This window comes from Mauremys reevesii, linkage group 8, assembly GCF_016161935.1.
Source record: "Mauremys reevesii isolate NIE-2019 linkage group 8, ASM1616193v1, whole genome shotgun sequence".
NCBI lineage: Eukaryota > Metazoa > Chordata > Testudines > Geoemydidae > Mauremys > Mauremys reevesii.
In genome coordinates, this window is record NC_052630.1 from 104986279 (window position 1) to 105012051 (window position 25773).

The following is a 25773-nucleotide window of genomic DNA, read 5'->3' on the forward strand; positions in this document are numbered from 1 at the left end:
TCCAGACTGTACCCGGGGTAATGTTACAGCGGATCAGCCATAAGGGCTCCTAGTTCCCCTACCCTTCTGGCCAAGGAATGAAGTCGTGAAGGACAAATGGAGTAGTGAACAGGTTGCCATAGGCTCAAAGGGAGATCCTTTTTATGTCTTAAGCACTAAATTGAGGTCCCAGGTGAGGTACAGTCACACAGTGGAGGCCCTTAAGGAATCTGGCTGTCATAGGACACATGAAGACCAAGAAACCTTCACTTGGCAAATGGAATGGGGTGATGGCAGCTAAGTGAACCTTGACAGAGCTCAGGGACAGTCCCAGCAATTTCAGGTTTAGCGGGTAACTGAGAATAGACACCAGGGGAGAATCAGTAGGCAATATGGAGCACTAGGGGCATCTAGGGTGACCATATGTCCCGATTTTATAGGGACAGTCCCGATATTTGGGGCTGTGTCTTATGTAAGTGCCTATTACTCCTCACCCCATCCCGATTTTTCACCCTTGCTATCTGGTCACCATAGGTGCGCCAGATCTGAAAGCATAGCACTTTTGCAAGTCCTTCATGTAGTAGGTTTCCTGCTATTTAACAGAACCCACTGGACTTCAGGAGAACATTCCTGCTCTAGGTCTGAGACCCAACAAGGAGTCAGGCCTTGAGGTGCCAGGATGATACACTAGGATGGGTTATGGAGTCAGACTCCTGGGGCAGAAGTCAGTCATTAGACCACACCTGTCTCAACCATGCCAGGACTATGAAACATGATCACTGGTTTCTCTTGGTTCAGTTTTGGCAGGGCTTTGTGGATCCGTGGATTTGAAGGGAAGGCATACAAGAGACCCTGACAGCAAAAGGACAAGAAGGGCATCTCCCAAGGAGTCACAACAGTGTTCCTCCCTCCAACCCCATGAGAAGACAGAGGCATTTCGAGTTGGAGGGTGTGGCACCTGAGGAAGACCCAGATAAGGCAGATCTCTCAAAAAACTATATTGGTCAGCTCTCACTCATGGTCTTAATGGAAAATTCTGCTCAGCAAATATGCAATTGTTTTTTGTGATCCCGGTATATAGACCACCGAGATCTTCATTTGCTGGGCTATGCACCTATTCCAAACCTCACTTCTTCTCAAGACTACACATACCCACTTTTTTAACCTTTTTTTAATCCTCATAGGTCAGGTTTTCTAAACCTTTTACTATTTTTGCTGCTCCCCTCTGGACTCTCAAGAGATCACATCTACTGCTTCCCCCCATCCACTATATTAGTAACCCTGTCAAAGGAAAGAAATTAGGTTTGTTTGGTATGAACTGTTCTTGACAAATCCATATTGGCTATTACAGAGCATAAGTGGGGCTTAGGCTTGCCTATTCTTGCTATTTCAACTATGACCAAATTGCCTTGAATTGTGAACACATCCACAGCATTGTACACATTTGTACAGAGCCTAGCACAATAAGACCCCAGTCCTGTCAGAGGTTCTTGTACATTACCACAAACACACAAAAAATAATACTGGGTCTGAAAGAAAATTTCTCCCAAAGCTTATGGGCAAGGACTCTTAGTGGGTTTCTCATCTTCTTCTGGAACTCTGCTTATGTGGGGAGGAGAGAAAAATTAATAAAATTTAGGATCAAGTGGACATTTCCATGCAATCCATTTTCTTCAAGTGCAGGATCTCAGACTTTTCTTACTTCTATGTAACTAAGTTAATATTTATTCCATCCATTCTGTTTAGGGGTAACATGCCAAGAGACAATTTAAACTAGATATTACAAACACACACCCTATGGGAAATAAAATTATTTACACACTATTCACAGGTTACTGCCATACTAATTCCACATGGAAAACAAGATCCTTACCCAGTAAGCATCTCAGAACAGCGATCATCCCTTCTTGAAGATCTTGGACATTACCATATACAAACAAATAATAGATGTATACTTATCTCTCTCTCTCTCTCTCTCTCTCACACACACACACACACACGCACTTCATAGCATATAGCAAACATTCAATCAGGTTTGAGGCAGGCGGAAGCAAAACAGCAGCTAATGTAATTGCAATATATGCACTACTACATATAAATCTGTTTTAGATCTGTAACGAATCAGAGCTTCCATTTTATTCAGCATCTTACAACCCAAAGAACACCAAGTGTTTTTACAACTACTATATAACCATACATCACCAAATACGCAGACACCTCTGATATGTAGTGGAGCAACTAACTAATATATGTACAGCACACACTGCACCATAGTAGAATGGGGAAAATTTGGCCAAGGACGCCAGTGAAGATACCTACTCCTATGAAAAATTTCATGGGAGCTCTTAAATTCTTGTAGTATAGACTGAATCCGTTTATAGAATCTTGCTTAAAACTCAGTGTAAGCTGCATTTAACAATTCATCTACCACAAGTCAAAAGTGCTGATTTAATCCCATTTTCCATGGACAGTTTTTCAAAAATAAAAATGTAGGCCACAAATCCTCCCATACAGACAATAATTTTACCATGATTTGCAGATTATAATCAATAGACTTCTTTAATGGCTTTAAATTAAACCTATTCAATCTATAATCTGGTGTTTAGAGTTCAATCCTCTAAGATATAAGCACCCTCAAATCCCCCTGTACTCACAGGCAAGGTTCTACCCTTCACAAGATCAGGCCATAAGTCTGAGTACTAAAAGCTGCAAGATTTATTTGTCAAGAAAAACCATAAAACATGATCAAGTTAGGTTTCATATGAAGAAACCAAGAACCCAGGTTTGTAATAGGAACTATTATCTGTAATAGCTCCAGTAAATACCAATATTGGGATCAAATCTGACACAGTATGTTTATTAATATTAACCAGGAAAGTTTAAGAAGCCGTTCATGAAAGTGTACAAGACAATTTGCTAGCTTGTATAAATAGTTTAGATAGTTGTTAAAAACAGTTAACTCTCTGGATGGAACTATTATACTTTTTCCACCTCTTACATCAAAGAAATTCTCAACCCATTTCAGTTACAGATTTCCTCTATGTACCAATGGCAGGTTTTACAGGGCTTTAATAGGACTGTATTGAAGCAAAAGAGAATGAAGATTCAAACTATACGGTACATAACCTTTTTTGGCTATGTGACAGATTTTATATCCTGTGAAATTAACATGAACATTACTGAATAAAGTTCAATGCCTTCGGGGTCCATTGTATTAAAAATGCAATTGTTTATTTCTTATTGTGAGACTGTGCGAGACTTCAGGTATGCTAATATGATTCCTCCAATTATCACTCCCTACACAGTTTAACATTTTTTAGTTCCAACTGGATTCTCCAGGGCAGTGGTTTTTAAACTTTTTTTCTGGCAACCCAGTTGAAGAAAATTGTTGATGCCCGTGACCCACCGGAGGTGGGGATGATGGGTCTGAGGCATGGGAGTGGCTCAGGCAAAGGGCTGTGATGCAGGGGTGAGGGCTGCAGGGTGGAGCCAGGGATGAGAGGTTTGGGGTGCAGGAGGGGGCTCTGGGTTGGGGGGGGCTCAGGGCTGGGGGGTTTCCCGTAAGAACAAAACAGGCTTGCACAGGAAGTGTTATGTGGTAACTTATAATTATTGGAAAGTATGCTCTTATTAGTCTCTGAAGAGAAGACAAGAGAGAAGCCTACTTAGGTAGCATGTTTTTTGCTGGGAACAACATGATGAAGGCAGAGAACCATTCAGCTCAGAGATACCTCAGTTGGGAGAAGTAAGACTCATGTTTCCACCCAAGAGAGATGATAGCCAGGGGAGTCAGACACCTGAGAATGGGTGCCCTCGCTGAACCACTAAGGGGAAATACAGGTGCAGTTGCTCTGAATTGTCACAGCTTGTACAAGCAGTTTGTTCTGTTAATGATAAGCAAGCATTTATGGTTGACCAGGCATTTCAGGATTGAACTATTTAAATTCTAATTTTATGAATATATTTATTAAATTTTAAGTTCATGCAACTATATTTCTGCTCAACTCTAGGTAGCGGAAATGGCCAGCTTGATTTTACTTTGTGATCCATCTCATTTATCCAGCTGTGCATGCTTACTGTCTTCACAACAGTTATGTAATCAAAATGTTTTCTACATATATTTTGTAAAAAAAAAAGTGGGCAAACATCATGAAGGTTTTACCCAATGAGGTAGAGTAAATGTATAGTTTCAGCTAGAAAAAAGTATATGTTTTAGAGAACTACATGCCCCAACAACTATGTGGGTGAAGCCAAACAATCAGTATCCTCTCAAATTAATTCACACAGGAAAATGATAAAATACAAAAACCACATCACCTGTGGGTGAACAGTTCACATAGCGATCACTCTATATCTGACCTATCAGTCCTCATCCTCAAAGGAAACCTGCACAACACTTTCAAAAGATGAGCCTGGGAGCTTAAATTCGTAACTTTGCTAGACACTAAATATCATGGTCAAATAAAGACACTGGACTTAAGGCTCATTACAACAATCTGTAACCCACTAACCCCCCTTTTGTCCTATGACCACAAGGGTGTTAAGGAGCCTCTTCACCTTGAATGGTTCCTTAGAATATGTGCTGACTACTTATGCTAAAATTTCTGTTCAATCTTGTATTTAGCTGTGACAGTGAGTATCTTTCCCAGACCTAAAGAAGAGCTCTGTAGTTTGAAAGCTTGTCTCTCTCACCAACAGAAGCTGGTCCAATGAAAGTTATTACCTCACCCACATTGTGTCTCTAATATCCTGTGACCAACACGGCTAGATCACCACTGCATACATGTGTTTTGTTCATTTAAGAAATGAGGTTCTATTACTTAAGATAATACTGCATCATATACTATAAGTATACTTTTAAAATACATCTCTACCTCGATATAACGCAGTCCTCGGGAGCCAAAAAAATCTTACCGCATTATAGGTGAAACCGCGTTATATCAAACTTGCTTTGATCGACTGGAGTGTGCAGCCCCCCCCGGAGCACTGCTTTACCGCTTTATATCCGAATTCGTGTTATATATCGGGTTGTGTTATATCGAGGTAGAGGTGTAATAATGTTTTATCCACATGAAATTTCACTGCAATGCTTGATATCAAATCACCGATGAGAAGTAGCAGGAGTCCATGAGGTGTATAGTTTAGTGAGTCTACTGTAAAACCCTACAAATTTGTCTCAGCAGATGCAAGACTGTGGAATTTACAGAAACCAGATTCTTCAAAATTTTCTTAAAGTAAGTTTTCATAGTTACATCCGCTCTACCCTCTTCTCCCTCTCTCACCACTTCCTCTGCTAGTATTGTGAACTCATTTCCTAAAAAACACACAGTCATTTTCCTGCTACTTGGGAGTTGTAAAGTTATCTATATCAACATTTTCACACTAGGAAATTCTACTTAATATAGTCACACAAAATACCTACCCTTTATCTAGAACCAGTGATACTCAGACTGAGGCTCACGAGCCGCAAATGGCTTTTTAATGTGTCTCCTGCAGCTCTTTGCAGCACATGATATTAAAACACTGTGATTCATTATTAACCAATCTAAGTTATTAACCAATCAGGATGTGTTTACTGGGTTATTAACCAATTGTAGTTGATAAAATAATAATACTTGGTCAGTCATTTTGCTGTGAGAATAATTACGGTGTGTGTGTATATATATATTATATACACCGTGTACATACATATAAATATACATATACACACTCTCTTTCCCGCATTTAAATATGAATATATAGTACTATAGTAAATGAAACAATGAATTCACACTATTGTGGCTCTTAAGTAATATTGATTGCTAATTTGGCTCCTGAACCAGAGATCTGAGTATCAGAGGGGTAGCCATATTAGTCTGGATCTGTAAAAAGCGATAAAGAGTCCTGAGGCACCTTATAGACTAACAGAAGCATTGGAGCATAAGCTTTCGTGGGTGAATACCCACTTAGTCATCTGAGTATCACTGACCTAAAGAGTGAGTTATCTGGTTATTTAATTTAGATCACTGATAAATGCACAATAAATACATTTACTGCATTTCTCATTCTGGATCAGGAAAGTATATAGAAGACCATACAAGCGAAAACAGCCTATTTTTCTGCAAAAAAAGGGCCACATAGGTATCAATTTGCCTTTAAATAAATTCTTGTCAAGTAATCTTCTCTTGAAGTAAACTGCTTCACAGGTTTTTGGGGTTTGGGGGGAGGGGCACTGTAATAAGAGAAAGCCAGGGTTGCATTTTCGTAATGTTGTCAGTAATCCAGTAGTTTGAAATTCTTTAAATAAGACTAGCATGAATAAAATATTTTTTTTTATACATTTGGACATTTTTTTGCCTATGTGAATACCCAGAAACAATTCCAGTAACAAACAATATATACCCTATCATCCTGCATATATTCCCCCAGAACTGCAAGAATACAAGGATACATCCATATGGAGTGGAAAAAGGAAGAAGATATCTGGAAACTGTAGAGATGAGGCAAAATTAATAATTAGGCATTAATGATAAAAATTAAAGATGAGGCACAGAGAACTGTCTTAAGTAAGAGAACTATAAATATATAGGTTTCAGAGTGGTAGCCGTGTTAGTTTGTATCAGCAAAAAGAACGAGGAGTACTTGTGGCACCTTAGGGTAGGTCTATACTTACCGCGTGGGTCGATGCGGAGAGTTCGACTTCTCGGAGTTTGAACTATCGCATCTAATCAAGACACGATAGTTCGAACTCCCCACGCGCTCCGGTCGACTCCGGAACTCCACCACCGCGAACGGCGGTGGCAGAGTCAACCTTGGAGCCGCGAACTTCGATCCCGCGGCGTCTGGACGGGTGAGTAGTTCGAACTAGGGTACTTCGAGTTCAGCTACGCGAATAGCATAGCTGAACTTGCGTACCTTAGTTCGACCCCCCCCTTAGTGTAGACCAGGCCTTAGAGACTAGCAAATTTATTTGAGCATAAGCTTTCATGGGCTAAAACTCACTTCATTGGATGCATGCAGTGGAAAATACAGTAGGAAGATATATATACACACACAGAGAACATGAAAAAATGGGTGTTGCCATACACACTATAATGAGAGTGATCAGTTAAGGTGAGCTTTTATCAGCAGGAGGAAAAAAACTTTGTGTAGTGATAATCAAGATGGCCCACTTCCAACAGTTGACAAGGTGGTGTAAGGAACGTGGGGGGGGGGGGAAATAAACATGGGGAAAGAGTTTTAATTTGCGTAATAACCCATCCACTCCCAGTCTTTATTCAAGCCTAATTTAGATTGCAAATTAATTCCAATTCAGCAGTCTCTCGTTGGAGTCTGTTTTTGAAGTTTTTTTGTTGTTGTAATATTGCGACTTTCAGGTCTGTAATTGAGTGACCAGGGAGAATGAAGTGTTCTCCAACTGGTTTTTGAATGTTATATTCTTGATGTCTGATTTGTGTCCATTTATTCTTTTACGTAGAGACTGTCCAGTTTGGCCAATGTACATGGCAGAGGGGCATTGCTAGCACATGATGGCATATATCACATTGGTAGATGTGCAGGTGAACGAGCCTCTGACAGCATGGCTGATGTAAATAGGTCCTATGATGGTGTCCCCTGAATAGATATGTGGGCAGAGTTGGCAACAGGCTTTGTTGCAAAGATAGGTTCCTGGGTTAGTGCTTTTGTTGTGTGGTTGCTGGTGAGTATTTGCTTCAGGTTGGGGGGCTTTCTGTAAGCAAGGACTGGCCTGTCTCCCAAGATCTCTTGAGAGTGATGGATCGTCCTTCAGAATAGGTTGTAGATCCTTGATGATGCACTGGAGAGGTTTTAGTTGGGGGCTGAAGGTGATGGCTAGTGGCATTGTTACTTTCTTTGTTGGGCCTGTCCTGTAGTAGTTGACTTCTGGGTACTCTTCTGGCTCTGTCAATCTGTTTCTTCACTTCTGCAGGTGGGTACTGTAGTTGTAAGAACGCTTCATAGAGATCTTGCAGGTGTTCTGGCAAGGAGAAATATTGCATCTGATAACACTTAAATAAAAAAAAGTCCAACTAAGGGCCATCCATAACCAGTAGGGAGTCTAAGAGACATTTTTACTGAATAGGTGTGTGTGATATGTATACAATTTGTTCTTAATTCGTTCATAACTTAAATTCTCCTCGTGACTACATATTTAACCTTTTTAGATCTTGCATAATAAGCCCACTGTTTGGAAAATTGGGTTTCCCGTCCCAACTGAGAAATCTAGATTGCTCCCTATTATGGGTTAACCAAGACAGGTTCAGAACAGTTTTCAGGGGTACTTTTCATTAATGCATAAGCATTGAAACTTGCTCTAAAGATTATGCAGCTATTGAAAGATTCTCTAGAAAAAGACCCCTATTCATGCATGGTAGATTTGCAGACATTTTAAAAAAATAATTTAGATTTGTCTGTACTTATTTCAATCAAGAATTTGAGTATATGATTATAAAAATCTCATAATGCAACATTAAGGGACAATGTGCTATTAACTTTTACAATACTAACCTGCATTCTACCAAATTTAAAATATCACTGAGATCTATGTACACACTGTGTCAGTCAAACTCCTATGAGAGACAGGGTTGATCTGTAAACAGTAGAACAATCTTTCAGAAGACTAAGTAATTTTGTTCAGCTGTCATTCAAGAATCACAAAAGTGATATTAGGAATCTAAAAAGTTCTTCAATTAATCAAAGCAGGAATAGCAAAATTTTAATTCAGAATTCTGTAATAAGAGGAATCAAATACAAGACAGCCAGAAAGCTTAATTTGCCCCAGATTGGGATGTGTTAACTATATTCAGAGGATGGAAAGATCTACTATAGTCTCTCAAAATAATGGGAGGGGCGGGGAAAACGCCTCTGTGCAGTGAGGCAAAAAATACTCAAGCCGTTTTAAATAGATCCCATCAGCCAACCACAGACTTTGGAGAAATCAGTCCAGTACAGAGCACACATTGGGAAAGAGAGGAAATGGGTGTCAAGAACATCCAAGGAACCAACTCCTGCTTCTTTTACAGCCTGGTGTTCTGTAGGATTATGGGAATATGCTGAAGTGTCTGCTGAACAGAAGTTTGGATACTTTATGAATGTTCAACAGACTACTACGCTCTTTAAGAAGCACATCAAGTTGAAGAAACAGATTACAACTCAAAACAGTGATTTCATCCCTAATGGGACCACCATCCACAGAACTGGAAATGAACTTTTTAAAAAAATGTTTAAATATATGGATCAGAAGCTCGGCTGCTGTAAATCACGGTAAATCCAAGGGAGCCATGCTGATTTATACCAGCTATCGGTCCCAATATCTCTTAATCAAAGGGGGGAAAGAAATAAAGAGTAGGTAAGTAATTTTTCGGTGCTACTTGTGTAAGTGCTAGGAACCTGGAGAAAAGTATCCCAGAGAGCTAAGAGCAAAAGAACCTTATATACGAAAAGTACAAATTTAATCTTCCAATCACAGACCCTCTTCTCAAGCCAAAATCATATACATACTTTTAGCGAAAACTATGGGAGATAGCTATTATATTAAACCCTGTATATATTTTAAAACTCAAAATCCATTAACTGCTTACTGATGGTGTGAAAAAACAAGGCTTGATAAGAAGAAATTAGATTGAATCAACACCACCAATCCATTGACGTAATTAATTTTTTCCTTTGTATACACTCTTCCCCTCCCCCACTTCCACCCTATAATCCTCATTTCTTCACTCCATTAATATTCTAGAGTAGCTGTTAAATCCAGTTTGAGATGGCTGGAACATTCATTCTTGACCAGTTAAAAATACAAATGGCAGTTATACAGTCTTCCATTTTATATATTACCCTGTCTGCTAAAAATATGAAAAGTTTAAAAGATACATTATACAAAACACCTTCACTGGAAGCCATTTATATAAATCTTGCAAAGCAAGTCCTCTGCAAAAATATTTTCTTTGAACTTCCACTAAAAACCACATCACAGATGTGCCATGTATGTGGTGGACCCTGATGTCATTTGCTGGGCAAAGTTGAAAGCAGTTATATTTATGATCATACAGATTATCAAATCAGCATTTATCTGTCATATACTTCTTTTATACTTTCTCTCCAGTTGCTGCAGATTTTCAAGATCTGTGTATTTAGACTTACTTAAACACAACCATCCAAAACTCCAAGCACATTCATTTTTGTATACACTGCAACAAGTAAGACAATGTGCAAAAGCTAAAACTTCCTTTTACAAATTTATTTTTAAACCAGCCTTCTCATCTTGCCAGATTCATTCAGTGATGCCAATAACTTAGATGTTCATTACATCAAAATACCTTCCATGATGGTTATGCTATAACAAAGACAAGAATGTGGCATCACTAACAGTGTTAGGCAAGCACAGAAAACTGATCATAAAAGAACACTGCTCTTTTAAAAAAAACTTGATAGTTTACATAGAGGTGAAAGGAAATTATATAATTTGATATGAGAAGTGAAGAGATTGATACTGTATCTTCTATATAGTAGGTTTACTAAAATGTAATGTTTTTTAAAATGTTTAATGTTTTTAAAATGAGTTGGTAAGCATTTAAAATAGCAACAGTATTTTTAATTTGTAAAGTATTTTTGTTCAAGTTACAAACAGTAAATTCCCCTAACTTGCAGGGTCTTAATTTATACCAATATAAATTCTAATGCTTAAATCGAGTCAAGCCACTTAAGAGTATCATGGGTAATGCAATTTCTTTTATAATATAAACTTCCTTACATACTCCTCTTAATTGAAGTATAAAACAACCAATGACAATTTAAGTAATCCAATTTACATAGGCAAACAATAATTACATACCGAGCTGCAGGAGCTATAAACGTTTCCATATTTAATTATACATCAAGTAGACAATATAAAGAGCAAACCCAGGGTCATGTTCCAACAACTGAAAGTTGGAACACCATGTCCTGACTGAGACGAGATTTAAATCTCGGTCCAAAATAACCTAGAGAGTTATAGATCTGAGGCAGGTGGACAATACAATGCATAAAAATGTGTAGCTATATTTGGTTTGAATAAAATAATAATTGACTTAGGAGTGATGCAGAGTTCAATCTTCTTTAAAATCTGAGCTTCTCAAAGAAACTTCCTAAGTATTGTTAAGTTTGGAACATTGTGGTATAGTCTCAAAACAATTTCTGCTGGTCCATTTTGGAATTTAGTCCATAAAAATATCTCCAAGACTAAAGGGGCAAGAGGAGAGAAATCCATGCCCAGCTTCTGTTCCAATGCTTGTCTCAAATGATGCTGCCTACAAAAAAAGAAAAAGGTGATTGATGAACCAAATTTAGGTGTGGGGGAAGCAGATGTGCTAATAAGGTTTTTCATCTTGACTTTCAATAATTTATTCACAGGCAGCAGACCATTAGGATATATACTAATTAATTTTATAAAATAAGATTGCTCTGTGCAGGATGGACTGTAAAATCATAACACTGTGTGTACCCAATTTAACAATACTAAATTGTTGTCAAGCACATATTGGTACTAGAAACAGCAGCTAAATTAATCTTAGCTCAGTTAGGGTTGACAGTAAAGTAGCCAAAGAAAGCTCCACAGGTTGAGCACACACAGTCTTTCGGTCCATAGTGCTAGGCATTGGACAAAAGGAATAGTGGACAGTTCAAATATGCTCTTACCAATCAAACAGACAGAGAAGAACATGGGAACATTGTTAGGATGAAAACTTTTAGGAAAAAGTGGCCTGAGAAGATCTAGGCTGTGATTTGTTTATCAGCCTGATGGAAAGAGAGCAGAATTCACTTTATCTGGTTTGGTGGAAGTGAGTAAGAAAATTCCTCTTTCAGCAGGAAAAGAGCATGCACTTTCCAATGCAGAATTCCAATTATTTGACAGCAAGTTTTTGTCTACATAAATCATCTGGAAACCACACACTTCCCATGCCAAGCCAGACACGACTGTCAATACATGGCAAGAATTTTAAAACCACCCTTATGAAGTCTTCCTGAGTTTAATTAAAGACTAGTGAATTCTCTGATACCTGGTCTACACTACAAAGTTATGTCAACATAAGGCAACTTATGTCGACCTAACTCTAAGTGTCTACACTAAAATGTTGCTCCCGACGATTTAAATCGCCCACTACACCGACTTAACTCCACCTCTGTGAGAGGCATAGCACTTAGGTCAACGCAGTATCAGTGTAGCCACTGCGTTACTTATGTCGACTTTAATGGCCTCCAGGTGGTGTCCCACAACGCCCTATCCTGACCATGATGGTCACCATTTTGAACTCTGCTGCCTGGCAGCCAGATACAGTGGTGTATACACCCCTCCCCCTGCAAATCCCCACAAATTTTTGAAGTTCCATTTCCTGTTTGCTCGGCATGGAGAGCACACCTAGTAACTGCTCAGATGACCATGCTGACTACAGGCTGCAGATGCACTCCTGCCTGGATTACACAGGAGGTGATGGATCTCCTGGGTCTATGGAGAGAAGAGGTTGTGCAGGCACAGCGCCAATCCAACTGTAGAAACATCAGTATCTATGAGCAGATTGCTCGGGGCATGGGGGAGAAGGGCTACAAGAGGGACCCGCAACAGTGCCACGTGAAAGCCAAGGAGCAGCAGCAGGTGTACCAGTTGCTCTAGTGCGGAGCTGCAGACATGCCGCTTTTACAAAGAGCTGCATGCCATCCTCGGCAGAGACCCTACCACTACCCCCAAGAGCTTCATGGATACTTCGGAGGAGTCAGAGTCACAGGCCCCCAGAGTGAACAGTGAGGAGGCGGTGTTGGATAAGAAAGAGGATGACGACAACTATGGCGGACGGGCGACCAGGAGATCCAGTGGTGCAATGAGCCAGGAATTGTTTTTGACTCTAGAGCAGTCGAGCCAGTCCCTACACTCCAGCACGGGCGAGCATGATGCCAGGGAAGGAACCTCCAGTAAGTATGCAGTTTGCTTTGATATTGCAGGGACAAATCTGTTCATTTACTTTTTTAATCATGATAGAAATAGTAGTGAAATAACAAATAGAGGTAGAGTTGCTATCTGCTTCTCACTCCCCAGTACACTTAGGCTCAGGGGAACAGTTTGTGTGTACAGAGATGTCTCATGAATCCTCCATAGCGATCTTGAGGAAACTTTCCTCTTTCCTGGAGATAGTCTGCAATCCTCTGCTGAAGGTTTCTGAGGAGGGCTGCCTTATTTCTTCCACTGCGGTATGAGACCTTCACATGCCATTCAGCAATTACTTCAGCAAGCACCATTGCAGCACAAAGGCTAGCAGCATGCGGACCCAGCCTGCAGCTGGACACGTGTAGGAGCTGTTCCTTTTCAGCCTCCATTATCCTCAAGAGTGAGATATCAACTAAAATCACCACCGCCTGTGGAAAACGATGCCAGTATTCAGTTCAATTGCCCTATCCACATATGCTACCCCCTTTATTATCCCAACTCACCCCGTCCCCTGGGCCATATTCACCATGGCTGGGACTGCTGCCGTGCTCAATGAATCTCAAGAAGAAGTGAGTATGTAATGTTTGTAACATGTGTGGATCAGGAGGTGTGAGTTCAGTATATCAAGTTTCCATTTATCTTGTGAATACGCTCACAATAGTACCTCTGTGCATTGTATCTTTTGTAGCTGGAAATGTGGCCTTGAGGTTCTCTCCATCCACACCAATCGAGCAGTTCAGACAAATAAGGAGGAGAAGGAAGAGGATCTGGGATGACATGTTCCAAAAGATCCTGCAAGCCTCTGGTCCTTCAGATATCAAGCACAGGACTTGGGGAATCACTGTGGCAGACAGAATGAACAGAGAGGAGCAAAGCAAAGGAAAAGGAGAGAGACAGGCAGCAGAAGATACTAGCACTTCTCAAGAGGCAGACAGACAGGCTGGAGACTTTTGCTGACCTTCAGGCTTAACAGACCCATGCTTGCCTCCCCCTGTACAGCCCATAGAGAACTGAATTCTAGAACATGAACACACATGGCGTCCAAGGATGCTAACTTCCCCTACCATTCCACCCCACGGGAAAGTACAGGCAGTCATAACCGCACATACACTGACCTGTGAGAGACATGGTTGGTGTATGTGTTTATGATTCTTTTCCCTGTATTTATAAGGTTTCATTCAGTTATAAATATGTCTGTTTGCATGGTTTTGGAATAAAAGCCCATTTATGGAAACTTAAGTCATTTTATTAGTTCACAATATCTGCAGGCTGGTGCTGACATCATTCACATGTAATAGCAATAGGTGCATTTGCAATGTTATATGACTACACATACAGCACTCATTACAAGGTTCATATCAGGATGCAAAATTTAAAAAAAAAAAAACCCACAATGCCAGGCAGCACACACTACAGCTACACATATTACTGTGGCTCACTATTAAAATGGTCTTTCAAAGCCTCCAGTAGCCATATAGCTCCCGCTGAGTTCTTCTTATAGCCCTGATATCCGGATGCTCAAAATCAGCAGACATGAACCAACCCTCCTCATCCTAGACAAGACACGATACATCGATCCCCGATAGATTGATCACTACCCACCGATCCGGCGGGTAGTGCAGACATACCCTTAGTGACTAACCTGTTGAACTGGAGATAGTTCACCTCCCAACGACTTCATAAATATCTGCTTCAATTACCTTTGGTAAATGAAATAACCAATCAATCAATTCGTTTTCTGATATAGCTGTAAAACTAATCTGAAAAGTTTTAAAAAGAAATCACTTTAAAAATGTATAGTGTGTACCTTCTAAAAATGAAACCTACATCTATCTCTGAGTTGTGAAGAACAACAACCAACAAGAATGCACTTTTATGTAGAAATCCATGATTAAATCGAGTCTTCCTGACTAGTGATTTAAACCAAATCCACCCTAGTTTTGATGCAATCGCACCAATCCGTGCTCATTTCTCTGGCCCAGAAACTGTGTCCCACCACCCTCAGCTGCTCCATGAATGCCACCAATAACCTTGAATTATTTTTCACTGTTCCCTCAGCTAACTGTCCTTGAAAAACAGTCATGTCCCCCACTGTTGACCTACTTCCTGCAGGTCTGCAAATACATGAGAATCATGTGTCCTGTATTTGCTCCATTCATGAGAATAGTACAGAGTTGTGGCTTGACACATCTGTCAGAAATGGCAGACATTGAAAAGTGCGATGTGGGCTTGTGGAATTTTTAAAAAGGCAGGAAAATTATGGGATATGGATGGCATTATCGGATGGAGAAAGTTCCATGCTTCCAGAGATCCCTGTGCTATTCTTTTCTACCCCACAACACATTGTGAAAATTCCCCAAAAGGTACTGCACCAGATGGTAGTGCGTGGCACACTGGGACACCACAACACTTTGCATCAACACAAGCATTCCTAGTGAGTACGTGCAACTCCAACGTAATCAGTAAAGAACGCATGTACCCAAGCAATATACAAGTATCAGTGGGTGTATGCTGACATAACTTGCATCAACCAAAGTTTGTAGGGTGGACGTGGCCTAAGTAAACGTCTCAATCTATAAAATAGAAATAACATTTACCACACTTAGAATATGTCACAGGGATCTTCAGAGATTTAGTACATTTATGCGGGAGATTTTCAAAGGCACAAAGGCCAGTTTGGCACTTAATTCCCATTGATTTAGGAGGTAGTCACCAAACTGCCCTCTGAGTCTTCAAAGAGCTCCCTCTAGACATTTATCCTGTAAAACAGTGCTATTCAAAGTGGTGATCTGTGGACTGGTGCCGGTCCATGAGCAATTGGCTGCCGGTCCGCAGCGAGTTTCCAGGAAAGAAAGAAATAATAGTATAATTTTAAAATCGCACTGGAATTCCACCAAGAATAATTATCAGTCGATAAAAGTTGACAATATTAAATAATACTATGTTTTCAGAAGCACATTATAATATTGATAATTATGCCATAGCGCTACAGCATGGTTTGCATGAGACATGCGAGTGCGCGTTTACCCCACGCCTTCGCATATAAAGACCCCACCCCACCAGCAGTTACCATCGAGAAGTTCAATAGAGAACCTCATGCGGATCTCTGTGAGTTTGTCATTTGAGACCCCGTCCGAACCCACTGATCTGAGACTGTAAGTACTAATAATATTATAAATTTTAATAATTAGTTTCTATCCAATCCCACCATATCCCTTACAAAGTAGATAGAGACAACTGAGCACCACACACCTATAGCCAAATAGACAGTCCTTGTAGGAGCAGGATTTTATAATTGTACTATAAGAATTGATATAAACTTTGATTTCATTCTGCCAGCCACATAACAGAAAGGAATGACCGTCTGAGACTGGGATTCTGTTTCCAATATGCATTACAATTAGGACCTGTTATAAAGTTTAGTTAGTAAGAGACAGGATTCTGTATTGTGTCCATGATAAATAGATTAGAGAAATGTTGAGGATCTGAAGCCCCAATGTGAATTGTTGTAGTTGTAAATCGAGCCTTGCTAAATCTTATAATGTATTCTGCTGAATATAAAATACTGCTGTCTGTATACCTTTGAAGGTTTCTGTGAGAGACTGTTTGTGCGAATGAGGAATGAATGCATCAGGAAAAGATAAGGTGTGAAAGCCATCACAAATGTCCAGATGGTCAAGAAAAAGTGAGAGACTTGGAAAGACCCAGGAGACAAAAAGAAAACATCCATTGTATCAGATGCTAAACATGTTAGCAGCATTGACGACCTCAGAGGAGAGGCAGGCACCCCCGAACGCGAGACAACAAATAGGAGATAACAATGGGAAGCCCGACAATAACCATCAAATGATAATAGCAGAAAACCCCAAGATTAACATCACTTAAGGACTTATGATTACAGAATGACATTGCAAAATGCATGGACTCAAATGGGAATTTACAACTATAAAGCTGGGGTGTTTTGCTATGGAACTCTGGGTTCAGTCCTGCAAAGCCTCGGAGCATCGAATCGCAACCAACAAGAGCCCAGCTTCTCACTCGTGCTCAATCTAACTGGCCATTAGATTGACTCAAGCTACAACAGACTGGTAACTATAAACATTAACTGGCAGGAGAGAGAGAGAGAGAGAGTAAGAGAGTGTGTGTGTGTATTCGTTCCCCCTGAAAAGATCCCGTGTGCTTTGTATAAGCATAACATCCTCGCTTCCTCCATATCCATATATCATTTCACACACACTCTTATTGTCCTTATTTATAGCCTTCCCCTCTTCTAGAATCAAACCTATGTGTTTCTGCCAAGAAGTTCTTGAAATTCCTCGCTTTCTCACTCCATATCTTTCAGACAGGTAAATCTTATTTTTGACATTCATTATTCATTCTTGGTTCAAACCATCTTAACTTTCCAATTATTATCCTGTTTGCAATTTATTTTTAAAATTTATATTATCTTCTTATCCTAAGATTACTTACCCTGTTAATCAATGTTCTCCCGCACATATTTTTCAAGAAAAGCATTCCCACTGCATTTATTTGGCTTTTATCCTAATATCATAAATTAAGCATATACCGGGGTAAGGGAATTTATATTAATTATTTTTATACCTAATTTACAGATGGCGAAGCAAGGCCCAATCAACATATTTATCAAGCAGAGACATCCATTTGCTGAACACACAAGGAATTCTGAATCAACAAAAAATTTGTACTAGCTTTACTCGGAAATATGATTCCTCATACATTCAGTTCGATTTTGTAGCCACAAATAATGGTGGAGTGCCAAAACCGCAGTGTGTTGTTTGTGGCAATGTGTGGCTAATGACGCAATGAAGCAGTCAAAGTTCAAGAGGCATTTAAATACAAAACATAATGAAATTAGTTCAAAGCCAAAAGAGTTCTTCAAAAGAAAGCATGTTGATTTAAAAGGCAATCAGAAACAGATCTTGAAGTGTCACACAAATACTTCTGCTTTGCGAGCTTCTTATAAAGTAGCGCTTTGCGTTGCTAAGGCTAAAAAGCCATACACAATCGGTGAGACACTAGTGATAGGCTGTATTAAAGATGTCTGCATGGAAATGCTGGGCGAGCCGGCGGCAAAGAAAGTGGCTCAGGTGCAACTTTCAAATGACACTATAGCTCGGCGAATTCACAATCCGGCTCACAATATGGAAGATCAGCTCATAGGACAGATTAAATTGGCAAAGTACTTTTCTTTGCAGCTTGATGAAAGTACAAACGTTGCTAATATGGCAATACTGGTGGTGTATGTGTGCTTTGAACATGAGGGTGATTTGAAGGAAGAGTTTTTGTTTTCTGCTTCACTACCAACAAAAGCAACTAGTTCTGAAGTGTTCAAGACTGTGAGCGACTACATCATTAACACATGTGGGTTTGATTTCAAGTTTTGTGTAGGTGTCTGTTCTGACGGTGCTGCCACAATGACAGGACGGCATTCTGGAGTGATTACTCAGATTAAGGCGCTTTCACCCGAATGCAAGTCAATGCACTGCTTCCTTCACCGAGAAAGTCATGCAACAAAAAAAATGTCAACAGAACTAAACAGTGTGCTCAGCAAGGTCGTAAAAATTGTGAACCATATAAAGGCAAATGCTTTAAATTCAAGACTATTCGCTGCATTGTGATGATATGGGAGCTGATCATAAACAGCTCCTATTGCATGCCGATATACGTTGGTTATCGAGGGGAAAAGTCCTGTCAGGAGTATTCGAGGTCCGAAACGAGCTTGCTGAGTTTCTTCAGGACAAAAACCCAAATTGGTCACAATTGTTCCAAGATGTGGATTGGATAGCCAAGCTGGCTTATTTGGCAGATATCTTTGCCATCTTTAATGATTTCAACACCTCCATGCAGGGAAGGATGGCTTCATGTCTTACAATTGCAGAGAAGATCAATGGACAGAAACGAAAGCTAAAAACATGGAAGAGTCGAGTGTCAAGAGATTGTTATGACATGATTCACAACTTAGTGACAATCATCGCCGATGCAGGCAAAGACCTTGATGTTACATCTCTACGAAACGTCATCACTGAACTCTTGACAAATTTGGCAGAACGTTTTGAGTTTTACTTTCCAGCAGACGAAGAGCCACAGAAAGAGACTGGATGGATCCGAAATCTGTTTAGTCCATTGAAAGATGACTTAACTGTCACTATGGAGGATAAATTGTTGGAGCTGCCCACTGATGGAAGACTGAAGATGAGTTTCAAAACTACAACATCACTTGCCTCCTTTTGGATAAAAGTGAAAGCAGAATATCCTGAGCTTACTGAAAATGCTCTGAAAACTCTTCTCCCATTTTCTTCAACATACCTCTTCAAGACTGGCTTCTCAACCATGAGGGTCATTAAGACAAAGTACAGGAATAGTATGGATAGTCATTCTCCATTGCATGTGGCACTGTCAATTAAACCATGACTAGATAAGCTGACAAAGAAGCAGGCTCACCTTTCACATCAGTAAAGGTTAAGGTTTTAACATACCTATTATTGTATTAATTTTTTTAATAATATCTTCGTTAGGAGACTTTGCTGGTTTGATTTTTTAATTTTTTATTTGTGTTGTAATATCGTATTTGTTTACAAAATAAACAAAATAAAAAAGTCTGCCAACTTTTATTTTATTCATTATATTGTTTCTGATATAAATTAATATTACTACAAATGTCCAAATAATATTTTCTTGGATCGTAAACAAATAGTCATTTTATACTATCCGCACAGACGCACAGCCTTTCAGTCAGTCTTCAATGTATTTAAATGGGAACATCTCCGCATGTACGCCACACTCCCATTCCAATTAATACAGTGAAGAATGTTAGTTTTTCTGATCCGATGTGCTACGTGCCTATGCAAAAATAATAATATGGCACAAAAATGGTACCAGTCCCTGGCAAATATGGTACCGGTCCCTGGCAAATATGGTACCGGTCCCTGGCACATTGGGGGGAAAAAATTGCCGGTCCACCACATTAGATAGTTTGAGAAGCACTGCTGTAAAACACACTGAAAACTCATGATGGAATTCATATTATAGGTGGGGCTGCTAGTGATGGCTGTTATGATTGCCTGACATTTCCTATTTATAAGCAACTGAAAACACAGTCTTATGCATTGCCCAACTTTAACCATGTGGGCTGAAATTTTCCATGCTGGGTGTCAATCTTAAACTGACAAAACAGTTTGGTGTTTCCAAGAATGAGGCTAGGGATAAATACATCATTTTGCCTAAGATAAAAAATTCTGGCAACCTTTTCTTTGAGAAGCTCACTTCCCCATGCTTTGGAGCAGCAGGGACTTGAAGTTTGGCATGAAGGTGGCCTTTGCATCAGGGATGAGTCTTATCTTCTCCATGAAAAACTGCCCAAATTTGGCCAAATTACAAACCTTTGAAAAGTTGCAGTTTGCACCTGCTTTTTGCATACTAGCAATTTCTTAGTAGCTACATTTCCCAAAGATTCCATCCACACTGAGCATGCTCTAAGACTTTCCCTGCAATAGCAGCTCGGGGCTGCTGCTGCAGGCTATGTCAAGTCCTGGTCCAGGAACCTGAACTGACAGTAGGGAGAGAGCCTCTCCTATGTACAGAAGGCACAGGTAATCTTAATTCTGGCATTCCCTAATTTGTGTGTGCTTGACTTTCCAACCTTAATGTTCTTTTAGCACACTTTTCTTGCATTTAATACCTAACTGTATTTGAAATCCATTATTTGTATCTAACAGACTAACTTCAAGGGGTAGGGACATTTTCCTGTTTTGCGTAATATCAAGAACACAGACATAATTAACATCTTGCCATTGCAAATACTGCTTTACACATCACTATTTTAATGGGCAATTGAGAAGACAGATTTTAAAAGGGTCCCTATTTTGCTTCTAGGCCCTGGTCCTGCAATGAGATCCAAGTGGATGGAACTTGCCACCTACACAGTCCAACTAAACTCTGACATTCCAAAAAGGTCCAAAAGTCTATCCACAAGAACTAGATTGCAAGGATGGGGCCCTAATTACTTGACTCCGTTCTGATATATTCTAATTTTTCTAAACAGCAGTCTGACATGATTAAATGTGTTTGTTAAGGGCAAAATCTCAAGAAAATTGGAGCCAAAATTTGACCTTCCTTAAAGAACATCTACTACATTGTAGAATGTAGTTTTAAAATTTCAGCTGTAAAAACATTTGGACTTGAATATTAATTCTTCAAAAACTCAGACAGAATTACAAAGTCAGAAGGTCTACACGTAAGATTTTTTTTTAAAGAAGTAATAAAGTACATGAACATCTTCCCTATGCTGCTTTGTCAGTGTGCCATAGACAGTAGAAAATTGATTTATCTTAAAAAGTTTCAACAAAATAACCCTTTTTCTACTTAGAAATACATGTTTGAGCCTTGCAAGCTTAAATGACATGCACGTTCATGTGCATTTCCCCCACCCCAGAGGTAGGATCCTACAGGCTCATGAAAGAGGCCTATCTATTATCCTTGTTACAGGAGTGCCCCAAGGCCTAAAATCTGAATTGGGGCTCCACTGTGCTACATGCTCCACAAATACATAAGGCAACATTCTTTGCCCTAAAGATATTACAATCTAATTTAAGATAAGACATTACAAGTAACATAAGATAGAAGGAAAGGGAGCACAAGGGTAACAATAATAAGATCACACGGTTACATGGGTTAGCTAGTTCACAACTTGATTCCAAATCATTTTAACAAATATACGTGGCAGTTCTTGCCAGTATTACAACTTCCCACTCTTCTACACTCAAACTAGCAACCACACATAGCACCCAGACACCAAGGGTGGCATTAACAGTGACCTTTCAGCACCATTCCATGTACATTCATTAACATGGACTTCAAAAAATCCATTCACCTACTTGTTAGCGGTGAGTGATAAGCCCTACACCATCAATCTTATGAAGAATTTAATATTTAATTAAAAGGTTTCCATTCCTTATCGTTGCAAAGATAACCTAAAGAAGAACCAAATAGAAAGATAGAACTGCATTGCTTTACAAGTTCACAGACAGGAGCTGCACTAGAGCTAACTCTTCCAAGAAGCAGCGGAGTAAAATTAACAAGAGTCTGGTTAGTTTTCCTGTAATATGCTAAACTCTGAAATTGACTAAAGTATGGAGGTTACTCTTACTACTTTGGAAAGCAATTGGCATCAGCGAGGGCAGGCAAAGGCAAACTTAAATTTTATCAGGCATCCTCTGGCCAAAAGCCAACACAAATACCCCCTCACCCCTACCCCCAAGCAGACTTGAGGGGCAGCATAGTAACAAGAATTCCAGAAAATTCCCTCTTCCCAGCAGGTCAATAGGCTCTGAGATTCTCATCAATATACCCGTGGAGCTTACAGATTGGTCCTCCACTCTTGTTTCATATCACTCTATCAAAATGTAAGTCCTCCAATAGACTAACACTGGGGTGGGCAAACTTTTTGGCCTGAGGACCACATCTGGCTGGGGAAATTGTATGCAGGGCCATGAATGTAGGGCTGAGGTGGGGGTTGGAGGTGCAGGAGGGAGTGCGGGCTGTGGGAGGGAGTGCAGAAGGGGACTCAGGGCAGGGGGTTGGGGTGCAAAGTGCAGGAGGGGGGTTCAGGACAGGGGGTTGAGGTGCAGGAGAGGTTTGGCAGGGGGTTGAGGGGCGGGCTCTGGCCCAGCACCGCTTACCTCAAGTGGCTCCAAGGTGGCAGCAGCATGCAAAGAGGCTAAGGCAGGCTCCCTGCCTGCCCTGGCCCCACGCCGCTCCTGGAAGTGGCCAGTATGTCCAGCAGTGGCTCCTGGGGGTGGGGAAGGTGGCTCCTCCGCACCCTGCCCTCACCTGTGGGTACCAGCCCCAGAATTCCCATTGGCTGTGGTTCTCCATTCCTGGCCAACGGGAGCTGTGTGGGACAGTGCCTGCAGGGGGAAGAGGGCAGCGCATGGAGCCCTCTTCCCCCTCCCCTCCCCTCCCACCAGGGGCTGCAGGGATGTGGTCCTAGCCACTTCCAGGAACAGCATGGGGTCAGGGCAGGCAGGAAGCCCTGCTGCGCCAAGGGGCCGGCAATCCCACGGGCCGTATTAAAGACCTGATGGGCCGGATCCAGCCCACAGGCCATAGTTTGCCCTCCCCTGCTATAACAGTTTAACTAACTAACTAACTAAGCTTATGTTCTATAAAGCAGCTTAAATAGAGTTTCACACATTATATTTCAAAACAAAAATGACAGACATTAAATTAGTAAGATTTTCCAATATCTCATTTCACAAACATAAAAAACCTCTTCTCCGTTTCAACACATAAAAACAATCTTAAAATGACAAGCAGTGATACATGCAACCAGTAAAGTCAAAGGCCTACAGCAGATAGATTTTTACAATCTATATTGGTGAAATTACTCTGAATACTAGTTGCAAAGATATAGAAAGTAAATATTTGTAAAAAAATACCAAGTAGAAGATGACTCTCAATACCTAATGCTATATTAGTACTCATGTTCCAAGTATTGTATAGACATTAACTTGTCGTCTCTCATCAGACACAGCTGTTATTTAATCATTTAGAATGCCTACAATCTATTCACAAGAAACATGGTCACCTCCAAAGAAAATCTAGACATAGGATTTGCTTAGCTTACACAAAACAGAACCCAGAGAGCTCTATTTTTAATAGGACTCTCAAAATGGCCAAGTAAAATGATGCATTACTGCACCACAGCAGTCTGCATACTTACTGTACTTTTTGCTACTCTACAAATAAATTAATGTCACTAAAAAGGTTCATCGGTCTTTCCAACATGCTAAATCTCATCTGCCATGTTCTGGGAGAAATGGGGAGAGAAAATTAAAATAAATAGTTATTTGTTAAATTGGTGTTTAACTATATGTCTGAACTAAAGCTTTTAGGACCTCTTGGTCTTCCTGCCCTTGTAATCATAGCAGTCTCAAAATGTCTAATTTGTCATTTTATTTTTAATTGGAAAAAAAGTTACATTTAAGGGAAGAAAAAAACAAGCTGGGTTTGAAAAGCTGAAATGCTGACATGTCCTGAGTTTTCTAATTTTTAAACAATTTTACAAACTTTAGATAACTATAATACAGAGGGTTAATTTTCTGGGCACAATAGAAATCACTTATATAAAGAACCAAGACAATGGAAACCAATTCTATAGACATACCATAGACACTTTAATTAATATTAATCTAGGGTAGGATCCTTCAATAAAGAGAGCTTATAACTATATTAATACTAGTAGTCAGCATGTTACACAAAGCTGGATTAAAATAATAATCATAATAAATAATCTGCTTTTTTTTCCTTCACTCAAACAGTGTACAATGTGGGCTCCAGGTGAAAGAGCCATAATAATACTTTGCATTTCTTTGGCACTTTACACATTCAAAGCAATGCAGACCATGACTCAATTTTTGATTCACTAGTTTATCTGACACATTTTCTATCTTCCCTTGTTCCTTAAACTATTTTCCTGTCAGGATGAATTTACTGTGAATACGCACATAGGCGTGCATTTTCAACAAACGCTGCTATGCCCATAATACTGCATCATGTGCCCCCTAAAACCAGCTTCTAGCCCGTGACCATGACACACACCTCCACCTCCCAGACTCATCCACCAAACTCCATCAGAGCCCAGTTGCCACCTGCAACGTACTCTCTATATCCCAGAAGGTCCCATAGTCACAACTCTCCCCATTCCAGCTTCCCTCTCTTAACCCAAATGCACCCCATATCTGACTGGCACGCCACATCACGTCCCCTTCCCCGAGAAGGCTCAGCCACACAGCTGTGACGCTTGCCTCACACCATCTACCTACCCACAACTCAGGTGCAGGCAGCCTCCCTCCCTCCCTCGGCATCCTGTCCCGTCTGCCCTACGATGTACCCAGCCAGCCACGCGATGCACCACCCCGGGCGCGCCCCCACGCCGCCTGCTCCCTTCACCCCAGAACAGACCCATCGCCCCCGCCCCACCTGCCCCTTCACTCTGGCCCGAGCCCCCCGCCCCGCCCACACGATGCAGCCCAGTCACACCTGCCCGGTGCCCCGCAACGCGACCCCCCCGCCCGCCCAGGGGTGGAAGTGGATCCGGCGCGGTGCCCCCTTTACCTTCTCCTTCGCCTCCCCGCAGGCGGCGCCCGGGGCCCGGGCGTCCTGCGGCTCCCTCCTGCCGCCCCCCGCGGCGGCCGCCCGGCCGGGCTCCCTCCTGGGAGGCGGCGGGGGCCCCGCTTTCTCCCCCCGGGAGCGGCCCTTCTTCATGGCGGCGGCTCCTCAGCGGCGGCGGAACGGGGGCCCCCGCGGCGCGCGGCCGGCCATGGCCGGGGTGAGTCACGGAGGGAAGAGCCGAGCCGGCGACGCCTCCTCGGCAGGGAGCAGCCCGGCCGCTGCCCCTCCCTCCTGTCAGGGCGGCCGCGGCGCGGAACGAGCGCGGTGGCAAGCGGCTGCTGCAGCGGCACCGCCCCCGTCCCCTGCTCTCGCGAGAGGCCGGTAGCGCCCGGGCGGGTGAGGCGGTGCGCGAAACGGAGGGCGCGAGGCGGGCGAGAAGGGGGCGGTAACGAGGGCGCGCGACACAGGGACAAGCGAGGGGGAGGAGCCACGCCCGCGAGGCGCAGCGCGCGGGCGGGACAGACCGAGAGAGGCGAGGCGGGAGGGGCGCAAGCCAGGATGGCACCGCGCACAATGAAGGGAGGCGGGCAGTAGCCGCCACCCTCTGGGCCAGGCTACCAGCCCTCAGTGTCGCCAGCAGCACCCCCCGCGGGCCCCTGGCCCCAGGCCTGTCAGGGCAGGGCATAGGCTAAGGGCAGCTGGGCCAGGAG

At 41.6% G+C, this 25773-nt stretch overlaps 1 protein-coding gene and 1 long non-coding RNA gene across 5 annotated transcripts in view; both read right to left on the reverse strand.

Moving 5' to 3' along the window:
* MAST2 (microtubule associated serine/threonine kinase 2) overlaps positions 1-25466 on the reverse strand; it is a 345729-nt gene extending 320263 nt beyond the window's left edge. For all 4 annotated transcript variants that reach the window (XM_039483465.1, XM_039483464.1, XM_039483463.1 and 1 more), the window contains exon 1: positions 25067-25466. In XM_039483465.1, the coding sequence (XP_039339399.1) occupies positions 25067-25216 (150 nt within the window). In that variant the 5' untranslated portion in view covers positions 25217-25466. The remainder of the gene's footprint in view (positions 1-25066) is intronic.
* On the reverse strand, positions 10685-24694 carry LOC120369803. Its single transcript, XR_005583441.1, has 2 exons — positions 24612-24694; positions 10685-11261 (listed from the first exon to the last, which is right to left on the reverse strand). It is a non-coding gene; the product is annotated as an uncharacterized LOC120369803 (long non-coding RNA).
* Positions 25467-25773: the final 307 nt, after the last annotated feature.